The sequence below is a fragment of the Mustelus asterias genome, chromosome 9 (genome assembly GCF_964213995.1).
Source record: "Mustelus asterias chromosome 9, sMusAst1.hap1.1, whole genome shotgun sequence".
In the NCBI taxonomy this organism is placed as follows: domain Eukaryota; kingdom Metazoa; phylum Chordata; class Chondrichthyes; order Carcharhiniformes; family Triakidae; genus Mustelus; species Mustelus asterias.
In genome coordinates, this window is record NC_135809.1 from 117,255,001 (window position 1) to 117,274,230 (window position 19,230).

At 43.6% G+C, this 19,230-nt stretch overlaps 1 protein-coding gene across 1 annotated transcript in view; it reads left to right on the plus strand.

Annotated features, from left to right (window-relative positions):
* Positions 1–464: 464 nt before the first annotated feature.
* dnajc24 (DnaJ (Hsp40) homolog, subfamily C, member 24) overlaps positions 465–19,230 on the plus strand; it is a 78,871-nt gene continuing 60,105 nt past the window's right edge. The window contains exons 1-3 of the mRNA XM_078220929.1: positions 465–648; positions 3,674–3,754; positions 6,132–6,279. Coding sequence (XP_078077055.1) covers positions 6,133–6,279 — 147 coding nt within the window. The 5' untranslated portion in view covers positions 465–648; positions 3,674–3,754; position 6,132. The remainder of the gene's footprint in view (positions 649–3,673; positions 3,755–6,131; positions 6,280–19,230) is intronic.

Here is a 19,230-nt window from a genome sequence, read left to right on the forward strand (position 1 = left end):
AATCCTATTCTCCCAATCCAATTATCCCAATCCCAACTGTCCAATCCCATTCTCCCAATCCCAACTGTCCAATCCCATTCTCCCAATCTCATTCTCCAATCCCAACATCCCAATCCCATTCATCCAATCCCAACCTCTGAATCTCAATCACCCAGTTCTACCCTCTGAATCCCATCTACCTAATCCCAACTGTCCAATCCCAATCTTCAAATCCCATTTACCCAATTCCAACCCCTCAATCCCAATTGCCCAATCCCAACATCCCAATCCCATTCTCCCAATCCCAACTGTCCAATCCCAGTCGCCCAATCCATCCAGCCAATCCCAGTTTCTGTTCTAATCCAGTCAGCCAATCACATCCCGCAGCGCGCGCGCGCACGCGCGCCTCCCTTTAACGTATTTCTCTATTCAAATAACGGGTCCGACGCTCTAAAGCTTCCCTTCCTGTTGGGCCTGGTGCCAGCGGCTTGGTTCCGGGGGGAGCGGCTGAAGCCGCTGCCTTTGGTTCCGGGCACTGTGGTGCTGTGTTTTAAACGGCTGCCTGCTGTGGCCCGGAGGCCCGACTGGGAAGGCAGGGCGAAGCCGCAAGAAGGAAGGGCCGGGCCGGGCCGGGCCGCTGGAGGATGTTGACCAAGTCTCAGCATCGCTGTGAGTAGCGGGGGGCGGGGTATAAACAGGCGGAGAGTGAGCACATGTTCCCGGTGAGGGAACCTCCCCGAAAGCTGGCGGCCCCGGGACTCTCCTGGCAATGCCCCGGGTTAAAGTACCGCCACGCTGCTGTCTGTCTCGGGGTAAACTCAACTCCGAGCCACATAACTGTACAATTGTGAAGAATCTATAGTTAAAATCTGGCAGCAGACACAGTAAGATGTAGTTTCATATCTCAGCATCATCTTCGTCATTAAGACAATGCAAGGATTTACACAGCAAGATCAAAAACCTGTACTGAATGGGCGCTTAGCCAGCAGACGGGGAGAACTACTCTCTCCATCGTTTGAATAGAATTATTGGGTTATTGCTTTCTTAAAGTTACAAAGCCAATACTCAGGATGGACAGACAACATCCTTAATCCATCTCCTTGCTTGCTCCAAAAACCAACTCAAATCTAATCCAATTCATAGTTTTAAAGTTTGTTTATCAGTGTCACAAGTAGGCTTACATTAACACTGCAATGAAGTTAGTGTGGAAAATCCCCTTGTCACCACACTCCGGCGCCCGTTCAGGTACACTGAGGGAGAATTTAGTACGGCCAATGCACTTACCCCGCACGTCCTTCAGACTGGGAGGAAACCGGAGCATCCGGAGGAAACTCGTGCAGACACGGGGAGAACATGCAGGCTCTGCACGGACATGCAGGCTCCGCACAGTGCTGGGAATCGAACCAGGATCCCTGGTGCTGTGAAGCATCAGTGCCAACAACTGTGCCACCGCCTCCACAAGAGAGATATACAAGATCCATGCTGACAAGAAAAAGCATTACACCTGATCTTTGGCTTGATCTGATGCTTGACATAGAAACAAAGGAGCAGGAGTAGGCCATTTGGCCCTTTGAGCCTACTCTGCCATTCATTCTGATCATGGCTGATTATCAAATTCAATATCCTGATCCTGCCTTCATAGAATCATACAGTGCAGAAGAGGCCCTTCAGCCCATTGTGTCTGCACCAACACAAAGAAACACCTGTGCTCCCACCTAATCCCATCTAACATCACTTGGCCCATAGCCTTTCTCCCACATAACTTGATTCCTTTAGCCCCAAGAACTATATCTATAGAAACTTTTACCAGAAGTCTGAGAATAGCACCATTGGGTTTTGTATGTGCACCTGTGAGGACAAGCCAGATGTTGTCTGAGTGTCTCACCTGAGGATGGCCGGTTTGGATGAACAGTGCAGTGTTGAATCACCTTTTCCACCTGGGGTGGATTTGGGACCTCCCTCCTCATCCTCCAATTGGTGGAGGTCATGGCACAGTAGGTCAGACCTGCCTTCGGGCAGAGGAAAGAAGAAGGTGTTGAGGGAAATTCTATAAATAAGGAGAGAAAATCAGCATTAAAGTGGCCTAATGGACCGAATGAAGCGTCACTCCATTTTGTTGCTGATAAACTGCATAACATATTTTCCTGAGTTTTGGGTTAGAAAATCTAACCTGATGGATCAGTCTGCATATTTTAATTCCATAGCATCGCTAACTTGATTAAATGACTTTGATAAGCGAAAGGTGTTTTCTTTGGCTGACTCATATGCCTAAATAAGGCTTTGCAAAATAATGCAGAACACTAAATTTCAAATTTCTTCATAACTGCCAATGGTGCTGTCACATAATAATGTCAAAATAGGGGCACAAATCATAGCACCCTACAGTGCAGAAGGAGGCCATTCGGCCCATTGAGTCTGCACCGACCACAATCCCACTCAGGCCCTATCCCCATAACCCCATGCATTTAGCCTAGCTAGTCCCCCTGACACTAAGGGGCAATATAGCATAGCCAATCCACCTAACTCACACATTTTTGGACTGTGGGAGGAAACCGGAGCACCCGGAGGAAACCCACGCAGACACGAGGAGAACGTGCAGACTTCACACAGACAATGACCCAAGCCAGGAATCGAATCCTGGTCCCTGGCACTGTGAGGCAGAAGGGCTAACCACTGTGCCACCCTCAGTCTGATTGAGGTGGCTGGAGTGTGATGCAGAATACTGTCAACAGTGTGAACCAACAGACCAGACAGGCTGAGGTAGTTCTTGGGGCCTGTCTCCTTGCCTTGTATCATAGTGATATAGCATAAGCCATAATTACATCAACCTTTGATCCATGACCCTTTTTAACAAAAGAGCGAATCTGATTGAAGCGAAACCTCAAATGACTCAAAAGTGTGAGTAGAGCAGCAAGCTTAAAAGTCACAATATCAAGGAGAATGGGTGACTCTGGTTCTGTTTCCATTGGGACAAATGGAAATGGCTAGTTCCTTGGTTCAGGTAAACAGCACCTGCTTCATGATTCAGGTCTTTCAGCACTGTGCATAAGTGTTATACAGAGTAGGTGGGCGAGTGCTTTTTTTGAAGAATGTACTAAATTTTCTATTGCTCTGGCTGCAGATGTATGTAATTCATAGAATTTTAGAAATGTACATGCTTATCTTGCAAGATAGATGAAGGAAGAAGGTCTGTGAAATTGAGTTCATTTTATGGCCATTTATTTTCCATGATGGATGGCATTGATTTGATTTTTGCTTCACATTAAGGTTACCAGCTCAAATGCTGAACATGGGTTAGAGTTTCCAGCAGTGAATGAAGGATTGAGTTACAGCTTGCTCCTGTCTACCCATTCTTTTTTCAGAGTAATTAAATGTGCTTAATGCAATAAGGACGTTGTTATGTTAGATCATAATGGGTTTGGGGCACCACAACAGTGTCTAAACTTCAAAAGTACTTAATTGTATCACCCTCAAGGACGTCCTGAGGTTGTGAACGGGGCTAGTTCTCGGGGAAGTTAAATTCCTGGAATAATCAGGAATGAGCCACTTGGAAAATTCCACTGGAACTCATTCACATTGGCCATTGAGGTAAATTTGTGCTGCATCAGTCATTTTATCTACCTTTTGTGTGAACTTGTTTCTAAAAAAAAAAAGTTATTTCTGCTCTCTATCTTTGTCTATTTTCTCTTTGCAGCTCCACTGAAGACTGATGCACTTCTCCTGAATGGAATTGGATCAGTAGGACGAAGCTATAACTCTCGAGTAACAGATTGAGGTATTGTGTCATTCTTTACTGTACAATTAAAACCCTTGGGTACAAACTGCTCAGTGTTGACTTAGTGGTGCAGTTAAGAAGCTTACAGAACATGTGGACTACATGGTGGCACAGTGGTTAGCACTGCTGCCTCACAGCGCCAGGAACCCATGTTCGATTCCCGGCTTGGGTCACTCTCTGTGCGGAGTTTGCACGTTCTCCCTGTGTCTGTGTGGATTTCCTCCGGGTGCTCCGGTTTCCTCCCACAGTCTGAAAGATGTGTTGGTTAGGTGCATTGACCCGAACAGGCGCTGGAGTGTGGCAACTAGGGGAATTTCACAGTAACTTAATTGCAGTGTTGATGTAAGCCTTACTTTTGACAAATAAACTTTAGAACCTTTCAATATGTTGCACTCTGGTATCGAGATATACTGTGCCATAAAACTACAATTCTCTCCACAGATGTTGCCTGACCTGCTGAGTATTTCCAGCATTTGTGTTTTATTATTTTTATGTGCTGTTTTTAGTGGCAGTCCATTCATAAAACAAATCTTCATGTCAGAGTTGATCATGTAAATTTTAGTGACACTTGCAAAATATCATTTCAGTTAGAATTTCCTGCAATACCATGACTGTTTTTAAAAGCTGAAGTTAAAAATGTGATTTGTATTTTTCTACGATGTGGTGAGATTTGAATTTCCAATTGCACTTAAATGTGAAGAGATTTAGTGACTCTAAACCCGACGTTGCTGTACTTGAAATATGTGCTGGCATACAGAACATCAATTGGAGTAAGGAAATAAAAGCAGGAATGCAGGTAAAACTCAGCAGATCTGGCAGCATCTGTGGAGAGAGAAGCAGAGTTAACATTCCGAGTCAGAATGACTCTTCTTCAGAATGCAGACTGGGAATGTGGAAACATCAGTTGATATTGGTTGGAATTGTGTAACCTCTATGTTGTAGCAATAGTTGATATTAAAAAAATCCCAGCTCAGGTCACTGTCTGTGTGGAGTTTGCACATTATCCTCGTGTCTGTGTGGGTTTCCTCCGGGTGCTCCGGTTTCCTCCCACAGTCCAAAGATGTGCGGGTTAGGTTGATTGGCCATGCTAAAAAAAAATTGCCCCTTAGTGTCCTGAGATGCCTAAGTTAGAGGGATTAGCGGGTAAATATGTAGGGATATGTGGATAGGGCCTGGGTGGGATTGTGCTTGGTGCAGACTCGATGGGCCGAATGGCCTCTTTCTGCACTGTAGGATTCTATGATTCTAATCACAACGTAAAGACCGCTCCCTTAACTGTGCTGGCTAGATTAGCGAGTGATTGGTCTGAGTTTCAAGGAAAGATTGGAACAATTACACTTGTTCCCACAAACCTGAGAAAATTGACGGTGCAATTTGATGAGATGTTCAGAACAATGAAAGAATTCAACATGTTAACGTAGAAGAATTTTACTGATAGATATATTAAAGACCAGATGCTGCAATCTTAAATTTTAGATACATAATGGGGAGATAGAAGAACTGTTCTCACAGCTCAGAATATGGAGTAATTTATCAGAAGTGGTGATCGATATTGAATTGATTACCGCATTCCAAATAGAATCCTTCTACAGTGCAGAAGGAGGCCATTTGGCCCATCGAGCCTGCACTGACAACAGTCCCACCTCAGCCCTATCCTCGTAACCCCACACATTTACCCTGCTAATCCCTCTAACCTACGAGTCCTGGGACACTAAGGGGCAATTTAGCATGACCAATGCACCTAACCTGCACTCCTTTGGAATGGTAAGGATTACAGTGAAGGATAATATAAAAGGACACCAGACAAAAGCAGGGGAATGGGACTTTGTAAAATCACGCAGTAAGAAGGAGCGAATGGAATATGTAGCACATATGGCACAGAAACAAGCCGTTAGACCTAACCAGTCCATGTCAGTGTTTAAGCTCCACTCAAGCCTCCTCCCGTTTCCATGTTTATTTTCCTCACCCTTGTATGCTTTCTGGCTTCCCCTTAAGTGCATCTATACTATTTACTTCAGTGGCCTTTATCGTACACACTTTGTTGCTGGAGGCTATTCTATGCATGATTTGCTAATGGTTTAATGAGAAATTGGGGGAACAAAATGAGGAAGTGGTGAAATTGATACAGTTCATATGCTAAATCTTGGAACTTATTGGGGATTCCAATTCTACAGGAAGCACACTGTTAACCCCTGAAAAAAATCTTCCTCCCGTCAAATATTGCAGCATTCTGCAATGGATGAAGGTCCTTTAGTTTTCCTTTTATTCTGCTTTGTATCATTCATTTTCAAAGATGTTTGTTGTTTGTATTGACAGGCTACATAATTCAATGCACAAGGGACAAAATTAATTATCAGCATGCTGCTTTTTTTTAAAGCATGGATTCCAATAAGACACATGTGAAAAGCACCTATCGAATGACATCTGAAAATATTCTTCGAAAGGACTGGTATGAAATTCTGGGTGCAAGTCCATCAGACAGTCTGCAGGAACTCAGGCAGCATTATCAGAGACTGGTCCTATTGGTGAGTTTTTTTGTTGGAGAGAATTGAAAAACAGCCTATTTTTGAACATATGCAGGTTTATGGCAGTGATGTGTTAAATGTGCAGGAAAACTGCAAAAGACTGAGAGAAAATTGAATCTTCAAAATTAAAAAAAATGCCTGTTCCTGTGCTGTAATTTTCTTTGTTCTTTTGTTCTTTGTAATTGCAAATGAATATCTGTATAAACTTGTATCAAAGGGAAGGAAAGTAGTGAGTGGAGCACATTAGGTTATTTATAAATGGGGAAACCGAGTTAATCATCAGCAAATTAAATAGTTGAGCTGCCTCTATTTTGTATCTGGGGGGGTTTGGGTTTGAAAGCATCATGTTTCTCATGTACAATCTCCATAAAGACAAATACCATTCAGATTTCCTGTTTATAGCTGAAAGTGACATGTTGAAATTTCACCTTTTAAAAATTTTTACTGTAACTAAACACCTTTGACTAAACACTTCTTTTTGTAGGCAACTTATACTTTAAACTACAGAGAGGAAATTCCCCTTTTATACTTATCACCTGCCACACGCCACAGAATTGCAGTCCTTTTAGCAAACAGTTCACAGTTTCTCTCAGGTTCCTATATCCCCATTTTGCCAAAAAGTAACTTTGAAAGGCAGCTTTCCTCTGTTCTCTGAGAGTTCCTTAAATCAATCATTAGCAGTATTACCTGTTCCGATGATTCTTCTACCCCCTAGCCAACTCAAATCTGAAATCTGTAGATGGCTGCAGGATGCATCTCTTTGACTAGAGACTATCTCTCTCCTGCATCTAGCTGTAAGAGCTTGCAAAGCCAAACAGCCTCTTCACTGTACAGAGGTGCTCTTTATCTGTCAATGTTATTGATTTGTAGGGAAGCCTGTAACCTGATTTTAAAGTGGCTTCCTCTGCCGCCTTCTCGATTGCAACACGAAACACATTATCCTTGTATCATGGTAGAAATGCTGATTTAGCTATCCTTAACTCAACTTCCTTTAATCTTGGAAGGAAATGGATAATTTATAGTTCAACAGCAACACCTCTCTGAGCCATTTGGAGATTCAGTGTCTACGTGTAGTAAACTCAGACTGATACCATTGTCTCCAAGGCTTATGTGCCACCTTCTCTGTAAAACAATCTAAGCGTTTCTTTGATCTCTAACAATCACACCACCCAGGTTTACTGTCGGGCAGACTGCAGAATAGGTTGCATGACTTCCTCAATTTACCCTAAATTTAAAGCTACAGTCACAAAATATAATCTTGTAAACGTCCCAGTTGTAACACACAAGCCAAATTAATGATGGTGCTTATGGTTGAGATGATATCACACTTCTCATTCACTTAAGTCTGAGTTTTGGTGCAAATTGCAGGTGTGTGGTAATGTGTGAAGGACATTAAATAGCATGTATTTGATTATGAATTTACAACGTAGCAAGCTGTGTTTGGTTACAATGGACTGTTCTCTATAATTAACACTGCCTGCCTCCATGGCTGGAACAAGTGTGATGTAGGTAGTCCTGTGTAAGATTATTGTTTAAATGCATTCAAAGATAGATATTACAAACATTTGTCACAATTGTAAGGTACAAAGAACAGTACAGCACAGGAACAGGCCCTTCGGCCCTCAAGCCCGTGCCACCATATGCCTGCCTAAACTAAAATATTTTGCACTTACACAGTCTGTATCCTTCCATTCCAATCCTTTTCATCTATTCATCTAAATACCGTTATTGTACCTGCACCCACCACCTCCCCAGGAAGCAAACCTTTTTGTTGTTTCATAGTTGTCATTGTACTGTTAGATTCTTGGTCTGTGTTAAGGACCAGATCAGAAACTCCAAGGTGTTTTATGAAGTTAGCCTAGACCCTAACTTTTGTATTTGATTTTGGCATTAGGGTGAACATAAGGTGTTTCACACCAGATATGGTTCAAGTGATTCACTAGGAAGCTTTTATCAAAACGTGCTTTATTTAAGAACACTGTTAGAATATAACAAAAAAGCATATTTTTTGCAATTAAAATACTTAAAAATGACAAAGCATAATTCTTAACAGCTCGCTATCTCTATTGTTCCAACTTAGCAGTATTCCCCACAGACATGAATCCCTCCTTTAGAACCAGTTAGCACAGAAACCAAAGATGCTTACGTAGGTACGAGATTTCCAGCCTTTTGACACTTCTGGAGAGTGATCCAGACAGACACATCTTCCAATTCTCATGCAGCAATTTCCAGAGAAAGCTCCATCTCCAAACAGTAGAATCTCAGAGAAAAAGGCTTATTTCTTGGCAGATTCCAGTCTCCACTTCAGACAGAGCAAGAGATATAGAGAAAGCAAGAGGTATAGAGAGAGCAACCTCAAACAGACTGCCTTGAGTTCTCTGGGAAAGGCTAGTTGTAGCTAGTCATATGACCTTACCTGTCAATCAACCTAATCAAGTCCTACTCTGCAATCGCTGGGGAAAACACTTGTGTGTTTAAAAAAGTGGTCTCTTTTAGGTAATGTAAAATGGTCAAGCCACTGCAAGCTATGACCAGGGCAGTCACCTCTCTCAGCAAGCAGATTGCATGAACAATATTTCATGGGACCTATAAGAGCGGGAAAGATGATTAACTTGATTAAGGTGGCAGCCAAAACTTTAGTTTCCCTATGATGGGTTGGAATGCAAAGATTAAATTTACAGCATGGCAGTGGTGGTTCAAGTCTCTCAAATATCCTGTGGTGGCTATGAATATTCATTACATTGAAACTTTCTATATGTCCTACCTTCAAGATTAAGTCAGCAGTGCACTGAACTCTGGTAGCACCCGGTTCACCTCTGTTTAAAGGTGGCATGCAACTGTTGGTTTTGTGCAGTTATGTCCCGAGGTTAACATTTGAACACCTCTGGAAAATATGTATCCTAGAACTTTAAAAATAGCCTTAGTTACAACCCTTTTATTCAGTAAAATATAAAGCAATCTGGGCATTTCTGTCATTCTGACCTGCAGCCTGAAAAGAAAGTAAACATAAAAATACAAGCAATAGGAGCAGAGTTAGGCCGTAAAGCCCTCGCTCCACTATTCAATAAGGTCATAGCTGGAGCTCTACATCAACTTTGCCATGTCACCATATCCTTTGATTTCCTTAGTTCCCAAAAATATATCTATCTAAAACTTGAATGTACTCTATGAATGAGCATCCACAGCCCTCCAAGGGTAGAAAATCCCAAAGGTTCCTAACTCTCCGAGTGAAGAAATGTCTCCTTACCTCAATCCTAAATATCTGACTCCTTATCCCAAATCTATGACCCCTTGGTCCCAGATTCTCCAGCTAGCATAAACAACATCTGAGCATGTCCCCAGTTCAGGCCTGCACAGTATTTTATGCAACTTTTAATGAGATCATCTTTCTTTCATCTTAATTTTAAAGAATGTAGCCCCCATTCTACTCCAATCGATTGACCTTAGAACCACAGCATCCCTACAGTGCAGAAAGAATCCAGTGAGTCTGCACCGACTCATCAAAAGAGCATCCCACCCAGGCCCTTCCCTCCGCCCTATCCCCATAGTCCTGTGAATTTACCATAGCCAATCCACCTAACGTGCACATTTTTGTGACTGTGGGGGAGGAAACCGGAGCACCCGGAGGAAGCGCACGCAGAAAATGTGCAAAGCCCACACGGACAGTCACCCACAGCTGGAATCGAACGCAGGTCCCTGACTCTGTGAGACAACTGTGCTAACCACTGTGCCACCTGCCACCTCCCTCAAGCAGTTTACGCACCAAACAATTATTTTCCACCTCCCATTGAGGCTGATACTTATAAGCAGTTAGCGACACTGCTGGCACATCCCAAAGTGTTGAAAGCACCCTTGTCTGTCTGTACTTGTATGCAAGAACTAAAGCAACCAACTACAACTGCTGAAAATCTGAAATAAAAACAGCAAAAGCTGGAAATACGCAGTGCGTCACAGACCTGAAACGTTAACTGTGGGCAGTGTTTTATCCGTGCACTGTTCCAGACAGCAGAATCATAAATGGACATCACTTCTTTTACATGTTGGGAATCACAACGCAAATTTTAAGTTTGTGCAGTGGATACATGTGCCGTAGGCCATAATGTGGCAGGAGATCACTTTCAATTGTCTGCCTCCTCATTAGCTGTTGATGTCTGGGTCACAACAAGGCATAGTGTTCATAAAAGACAAATTAAGTATTGGCACAATGGTGGCATTGGAGGCACTGTTATGGTATAGATATCACAATGTATTTTGTTCACTTGACTTGTGTGCAAAATGTGCCTTTGCTGGGACATCCTCCTTTGAGGGCATATTGCGCTGTCAAGCTTCATATTTGGCACTTGTTGCTGAATGAAGGGAACTGAGGGATATCTCTCCTGTGTAGGCAACAATGAGACATTATGTTGGACATCAGTCGTAATTGGATGGTAATGTGTGTGGTGTAATTTGTATTCCTAAGGCAATTTGACATGACTGCACATGCATCATCTGCTGGACACCCCATAAACTTGCCAAGCAGATTGGCCAAGGTCACTGACAAGTGCGAGAAGTGATGTGCTGCTCATGTGATCATGGCTTTGACAATGTTGGCAAGGAGCAGAGGGATGGCTCAGGGTGGCTTCATGAACCTGGATGTCAGTGCAAAGCCAGTATCCTCAGGGGGGCCAATCTTTTTGTCCAGTTTGAGAATGTTCTACTTTCTACTTCCCGAAGGTGTAGAGGACATGTGTATGAGGTAGCTCCGAATGGAGGCTGGCAGAGGTGGGTGCACAAATGGGGCAAGGAAATGATGGTTACCCTGCGCATCATGGCTGGTCAAAACAGTTGAGGATGAAGTTGTCCATTCATGTCTCTGCATGACCCTGGCAGCTGCCTCAAGATCTTTGTCGTCCTCATTTTCCTCTGTCATCCTCCTATGAGGATGTTAGCAGTTCACCATGTGTTCAGATCACCAACAACCTGTCCTGGCCCCTCCATGTCGATGCCATAGTTAAGAAAGCCCATCAATGCCTCTTCTTTCTCAGAAGGCTAAGAAAGTTCAGCATGTCCAATACGATTCTCTCCAATTTCTACAGATGTGCCATAGAAAGCATTCTTTCTGGTTGCATCACAGCTTGGTATGGCTCCTGCCCTGACCAAGACCGCAAGAAACTACAAAGGGTTGTGAATATAGCCCAGTCCATCACAGAAACCAGCCTCCCGGCCATCTACACTTCCTACTCGGCAAAGCAGCCAGCATAATCAAGGACCCCGGACATGCTCTCTTCCACCTCCTTGCGTTGGGAAAAAGATACTGAAGCCTGAAAGCATGTACCAACCTACTCAAGAACAGCTTCTTCCCTGCTGCCATCAGACTTTTGAATGGTCCTATTCACACATTAAGCTGATCTTTCTTCTCACCCTATCGGTAACTGTAACACTATGTTCTGCACCCTCTCCTTTCCTTCTCCCCTAATGTACTCTATGGACGGAATGTTTGTCTGTAACAGCTCGCAAGAAACAATACTTTTCATGTGACAATAAATCAATCAATCAATTCCTCCATGTCATCAATTGGCAGCGCTGCGCTTTGCAAAGCCGCACCCATTGTGCAAGGTACAGCAAGCAAAGACAATCTTTGTAGCGCATATTGCAAAACTCTGCTGGACTCCTCAAGGCATTGAAAGCACTCTTTCGGCAACCCTGTGAATGGCCTTGGTGAGCAATGTGCAGTGTTGTAACACTCCTCTGCAGGGCTTTAGGGATGATGAACTGGTGTCATGAGCTACTTTGAGGGGATATCTGTCATCACCCAGGATCCAACTCTGCACTTGGGAAGGGGCCTCAATTAAGTGAGAACTCCCTGGGAAACAAACATACGCCTGAGTCATGATACAATACCTGCATGACAGTATTATAAATGTTTTAGAGTTTTTTTTTTAATTGGCACGGTAGCACAGTGGTTAGCACTGCTGCTTCACAGCTCCAGGGGCCTGGGTTCGATTCCCGGCTTGGGTCACTGTCTGTGTGGAGTTTGCACATTCTCCTCGTGTCTGCGTGGGTTTCCTCCGGGTGCTCCGGTTTCCTCCCACAGTCCAAAGATGTGCGGGTTAGGTTGATTGTTCATGCTAAAATTGCCCCTTACTGTCCTGAGATGCGTAGGTTAGAGGGATTAGCGGGTAAACGTGTAGGGATTTAGGAGTAGGGCCTGGGTGGGATTGTGGTCGGTGCAGACTTGATGGGCCGAATGGCCTGTTTCTGCATTGTTGGGCTTCTATGATTTCTATGATAAAATGGTTCCTCAGAGTTACCAGGCACTTTTTTTGCAGATTAAACCATCTTGTCCCTCGAGGAAAAAGATATCTTTTTTGATATTGACTCACTGCGGTTCCGGCCAGGAGGTAAACAAAATTCCATCAACATTTTCCATTGTAAAAATGCAAACTTACCGTGTCAAATCTAAAGGCTTTGGTTACCCAAAAAAAAACAAGTGGGTGAAGACTTCAGACTTGCTTACATGATTACCATCCCTTCATTGGGACAATGACCTAACACTGAGATCACATGATATAACGGCCACCTGGCTCCCTGCTAAAGATATAGCATCCAGTTCAAACTGCTTTTCCGAGATCTTTTCAGGGATGCAGACAGAATTCCATCAGAAAGAAGTGGGATTTTACGGCCTCGCGCGGGTGAGACTGGAAATTCCTGCCCGAGGTCAACAGACCTTTCTGTTCTCGGACCCTAGCCCATGCCGATTCCATGGCGAGCGAGGTGGTAGAGTTCCGGCCATAGAGTCTGACAGATAAAGCCACTTACTGCTGCAGCCAGTTAAGCAGCAATGTATCTTGCAAGATCTCTTGAAAGAGAAACCAAACCTCTGTCCTCTAACCTGTTCGATTTTCAAGCCTACCTATGAAAGCAGCTTCTGGGCAGATCAACTCTATGAACCATCACAGCTACAGAAAAATCTGCATTTTCAAGACTTTCACGTTAAAGTAACAACTTGCCTATGAAACCTCCGCTGAAATAGAGACTAAATTCCATTTGTATAATTACTGCTTTACATTCAACAGTATCAAGTTGTGTGTGCGTGTGATAGCGTGAGTGAGACTTTACATTTTCATCAACCCCTGTAGAAAGTGTGAGAAATTAACTAACCTTCATTTTTAAAATACAAAAGCTTGTTCCTGGGTTAAACTGACTTGATCACTCCGAGGGTAAGAAAATACACACATTCATGTGCAAACATATTTGATCATGGACAGTAAGACGTAACACCTTTAAAATTGTCTATGGCATTATTTTTTTTCTGGTGTTAACAGGCAACTTGAACATCAAGGGAGTGAAAGCCCTTGTGTTTTACAAATGTAACTGGATATTCCCAGGGAGCTCAAGTAGCCACACGTGTGCAGTCGATTGCACCCTGTACATGTGGAAACCATGCACTGGCCCAGATGACAACTGCTCTTGCGGCCTGACTATCAGCAACAATTCTGAATCTGATGAATTCATTGGCTCTGAAGGGCATTTGTCGTGTCCTGTGCTGTACATATTGTAGCCTGGGAATACCATATATGTCTCCCACGGTGCCCTGAAGTAAGTGTCCAGAGTAGAAGCTTAGAGCCGCAGTTAACTTGAGGGCAACTGGCATGGGATTCCTTACAAAGCTGCAGGTCTTGTTGCAGGAGTAGTATGCACAGATCAGCAACTCCTTCCCAAGAAAGCCTTGGCCATCTCCGACGTTACCCTTAAGATAGCTGGAGGTAGTTGACACACTCCATTCTTCAGGACAGCAGCTGGCCTTAGTTGTCTTTCTCCTGACCTCCTTTTCCCCCCTTTCTCTCTCTCTCTTCCCCCCCCCCCCCCCCCCCCCCCCCAACTACACACACACACACTTGTCTGGTGGCCTTGTGACTTTTGTTGCTGTGCCAACAAGGCCCTCCTCTGGCAAATCCATTTTGCAAAAAGATTTGAATGTATAAGACCCATTGCCGATCCAAAAAATAAACTGTGTGAAGAAAGCAGGAAATTATATGAGCACCTCAGGTGACCTGGTTTCATGGTTTTCATTCCTAGGGCCTTCTGAAGTTGACCAATGGGAATGCTTGATTCCCCCCCCCCCCCCCCAAGGGCCACACCCAGAATTCCTCTCATCCCACAGTGGCCTCCCAACAGTAACCTGATCTCCTGCGAGATAAAAGTTCCTTAGCAATACCTGATCTCCAGAAGGTAGCAGTTTCTTAGCCATGCCAATGGGCACCAACACTGACCCTGCAACTGCCCTATTCAAAATCAAGGACTCGACTCGACTTGTCATGTGTGGTGCAGCTGCCTGCCTTGGACAGACAGGATAAGACGACTGCAACGATGGACCTCCCCCTAAAGGTCGGACCCTGGTTCCGTTCAGACACCTCCTCTCCCGTGCCCCAAAATGTGCCAGTGCTTTGCTCTGCTGTCATTTGAGGACCTGAACACAAGCCCCGGCCTCTTGCTGTGCCATTTCAGGACCCATGAACCACACTCCAGAACTCTCACCCTGACTTTTGCACTGGTAAAGTCGCCTGTGGATTTATTTGTCAGTACCCAATCAGCTGTTTCTGCTGCGTCGCTCTCTTCCACTGGGCCAAAGTTTATCAAGTTCATCTGCCCTGGTCATCATTCTGTAGTTCCTCTCCCCTCTTTAAGCTCATCTTATGCGATTCAACTCCTGCTTCCACAGCCCTATTCCCACTAAACTTCTGGCTATCCCCCCCCTAACTCCTGCTCCTGGTCCTCATTAGCCATTATTGTTAATAGTTCTCTCTTCAGACCCGCTTGCCTTTAAATCTGCCATCATCATTCCTCTCCTCAACATGGCCAACCTTTGCCCCTTGAAAACTACCATCCTTTCTTTTCCAAAGCCCTTGAATGTGTTATCGCTTCCCAAATCTGTGCTCTTCTTTCCAGGAGCTTTATGTTTGAATCCCTTCAAACAGGTTTCTGACCCGATCACAGTTCTTATCAAAGACACAAATTTTACCCTATCTGACTGTGATTATAAATATCCATCCTTGCCCTTCTTGATCTGTCTGCAACCTTTGACATGTTACGGGCAGGAGGGTGTTTAATTTGAACAGCCCTGCTTTGTCTTCTCAGGGAGGAGGGGGTGGGGCCCTAATGATGCTGATGATTGGGCGGGGGGGAGGGGGCCAGGTTGCTTTAAAGGTCAATCTGAGATGGGGCCTTGCCGGTGTCCTCACGCTCTGCCCTCTGAATCAAGCCGCAAATCTAACCCCTTCCTGAAAATGACTGAGGAGGGATTGGGATCACGCTGACTGACCCTGTGGGAATCACACTGCGTTTTCCGCCAGAGGTGGCACCTAGTCATTTTTTTGGAGAATTGTACCCCATGCCATATCGATAATCCTACCTTCTATTGCTTGAGATGTCCTCCATACCCAGAGAATCTGTCCAACTTCTATTCAAGAAGCTGCAATAAATCTATACACTTGCTCTATTCATAGAATCCCTACAGCGCAGAAGGAGGCCATTCGGCCCATCGAGTCTGTACTGACCACAATCCCACCCAGGCCCTAATCCTGCAACCCCACACGCTTACTCTGCTAATCCCCCTGACACCAGGGTCAATTTAGCTTGGCCAATCAACCTAACCCGCACATCTTTGGACTGTGGGAGGGAACCGGAGCACCCGGAGGAAACCCACCCAGACACGGGGAGAACATGCAAACTCCACACAGACAGTGACCTGAGCCCAGAATTGAACCTGGGACCCTGACGCTGTGAGGCAGCAGTGCTAACCACTGTGCTACCGTGCCTCTGGTATATAAATGCTTCTTGGTATCTACCCAACCTCTGGCTTTAACATTTTATATTTATGCCCTGTAGTTCTTCTATTCCTACCCAGTTCAAATAACCCAACAATGTGAATGGAATATATTCCTTTGGTGTGTAAGGTTACTGCTAGCCCACGACCGGGGAACTATTATTGAAGTATCAAATAAAAGGTATCTTGTGATGCAATTTTAGCTGTGTAAAAGGTTTAAAAATACTTGAAACCTCCTCTATGTTGTTGGTACTTGCTAACAATTAACAATATCATTAATTATTGTCACTTGCTTGAAACGTGGTGCTGTAACCTCGGTCTGCAACCATTTAAACAAATAACCACCTATTGTTTGTTCTTGTTCCAAAAATGGCACTGTAACCTGCTGTTTCTGAGGCGCATCCCTCCTATTCTCCTCAACTGCTTTCTTAAATATGAACTCATTTGATTTTTGCTACCCAAGCCTTGGATTTGGATGTCTTGCTCATTGCTCTATAAACTGATCAGCCATCCCCAACATCTCACTGCTAAACGAGCAGATGGGGTGCTTTAATTTGTTAAAGATGCTGTATTTCTGGTGGTTATTGGTGTTCAAAAGAATTATGAACCTGCGTGGTCCAGAAGCACCCTTTCACTTCCTCCCCACTAGAGCCCGTCTCTTGCTCCGAGTTACACATGATTTATTATTTATGCTGTTACTGTAGGGTGAGTGAAGCACATCTCCACAAACTTCTTTTCAAATTATTTTAATCAGCTGTGCATTCTGTTCATCAGCAGCTGAAAGCAAAAGAAAGAACTTTCATTTATTTAATGCTTTTCATAACGTTGTGAGGAGTCTAATATGTGTTTACCCCGGTCCAACGCCGGCATTTCCACATCATTTCATAACGTTACCATGTCCCAAAGCGCTTTGCAGCCAGTAAGTAGTTTTGAAATGTAGTCACTATTGTAATGTGGAGTCTAATTCGTGTACAGCAAGCTCCCACCAACAGCAGTGAGGTAACAAGCAGCGCATCTGTTTGTTTTAATGTTGGTTTGTGAATAAATATTGAGGAGACTGGGAGACTTCCCCTGCTCTTCAAAGTAGTGTCATGGGATCTTTTACATGAGAAGACAGACGTTTAACATCTCATCCATAAGACGGCACCTCTAATAGTACTGCGCTGAAGTGTCAGCCTGGATTTCAAGCTCAAAGTCTTTGGATGGGACTTGAACGCACAACCTTCTGACTCAAGCAGGCATGCTACAAATTTTATTTGATAACATATTCGTGAAGTGCTTTGGGACATTTTCTGCGTTGAATGCACTAAAAAGTTGGTGTTTTTCTGCTATTATTCATCTACTTAACAGCAAATTTAAGTTGTTGCTGCATGTTGAATTTATATAAGCAGCCATCTAATCAGTTTGTGCATTTAAAAAAAAACACTGCTCTTCGGAATGCTTAGGAAAACGCACCAAGCATGGAATAAGTTCACACCTAGTGAGAGCACGATACATTATTTAAATATCTGTGATCTTGACTGCAGGCAGTATTGTCTGTTGACAGATTAGCAAGCCTACACTATGTGTGTCCATGTGTTAATTGGCCTAAGCACTATAGTAGTGCCTGATTTACGGTGTTTTGTTCAAGCAAATGGTCCAAATGTAAACAGTGGTTAATGATCACAGGTTTGATGAGTAGCTTTCTGCCTTTTTAATAATTTTAGACCAATTTCCCTGTAACATTACTGCAGGCTATCGGAGTTGCTGCTAGAGGGCACAATTCGATTGGTTTAGCAACTGTACCTTAACCTTCATTCTTACTTGGACTGTTTTGAACCTTTGAAGGCTGAGGCAGTGTTTCTGTACTCAAACGAGATTTTAAAATGTTTATATCTTGTAACACAATCTAAATAATTTTTGCTTGTTTAATGTCATTTATCACAACGTATTCCTCCACATTTACCTCATAAATGAGCATTTACAAATCTACACCTCTTTTTTTTTTCTAACCATTTAAAGAGCTTATGTTTTTCATGCACCTTCTCCAGATTCCCGAGTTCTTGACATCTAATGATTTACTGTGGTCCTGCCGGCAAACACAGCCATTTTGTAATCCGCAAGGAATCACAAACAGCGATGAGTTGAAGGACTAGTTGATCTTTTTTGGTGGTGTGGGTTGAGGCAGGAATGTTGTGCAGGACACCAGGAAAGGTCCTTTCCCCTCTTTGAAAATTATATGGGATCTTTTTACTCTGCACCTAAACAAGTCAGTAGAACCTAGGTTTAACTGATGACATGAAAATAAAAAGAACTTGCATTTATGTAGCTCCTTTCACAACTTAATGTGCACAAGTGTTTTGCAGCCAATGAAATTTTTTTTGAAGTATTGTTGCTATTTTAATCTAGGAAAACATGACAACTTTCTTTAAGAATTCTGTATTAAAGGAAATAAATGAATCTTGTGCTTTCGTAATCACCAGACATCTGAAAGTGCTTTACACCCAAGAAAGTACTTTTGAAGTATATTGATTGTTTCTAATGCAGGAAATGTGAAGCCAGTTTATGCACAGCAAACTCCCATGGGTGGCATGGTGGCAGTGTTTAGCATTGCTGCCTCACAGCGCCAGGGACCCAGGTTTGATTCCCAGCTTGGGTCACTGTCTGTGCGGAGTCTGCATGTTCTCCCCGTGTTTGTGTGGGTTTCCTCCAGGTGCTCCGGTTTCCTCCCGTAGTCTGAAACATATGCTGGTTAGGTGCATTGCCCATGTTAAATTCTCCCTCAGTGTACCCGAACAGGCGTCAGAATGTGGCGAATAGGGGATTTTCACAGTAATTTAATTGCAGTGTTAATATAAGCCTACTTGTGACTAATAAATACACTTAACTGAACAAATAATGACCAAATAGTGTGAGGGATTAAAAATTTATTCAGGACACTAGGGATATCCTGCTTTTTACATCTACCTGAGAGGGTAGGCAGGACTGCAGTTTAAAGTCTCATCCTAAAGATGGCACTTCCAACAATGCAGCACACCTCCTTCTGTGTTAGAAAATAACATGTATTTATCAGCTATAATAATCAAAGCAGCATTCTGATACAAATAGCACATAATAGTGAGTGAAACCTCTAATCTAAGAGCGTAGCATGAGATGTCCTTTTATTT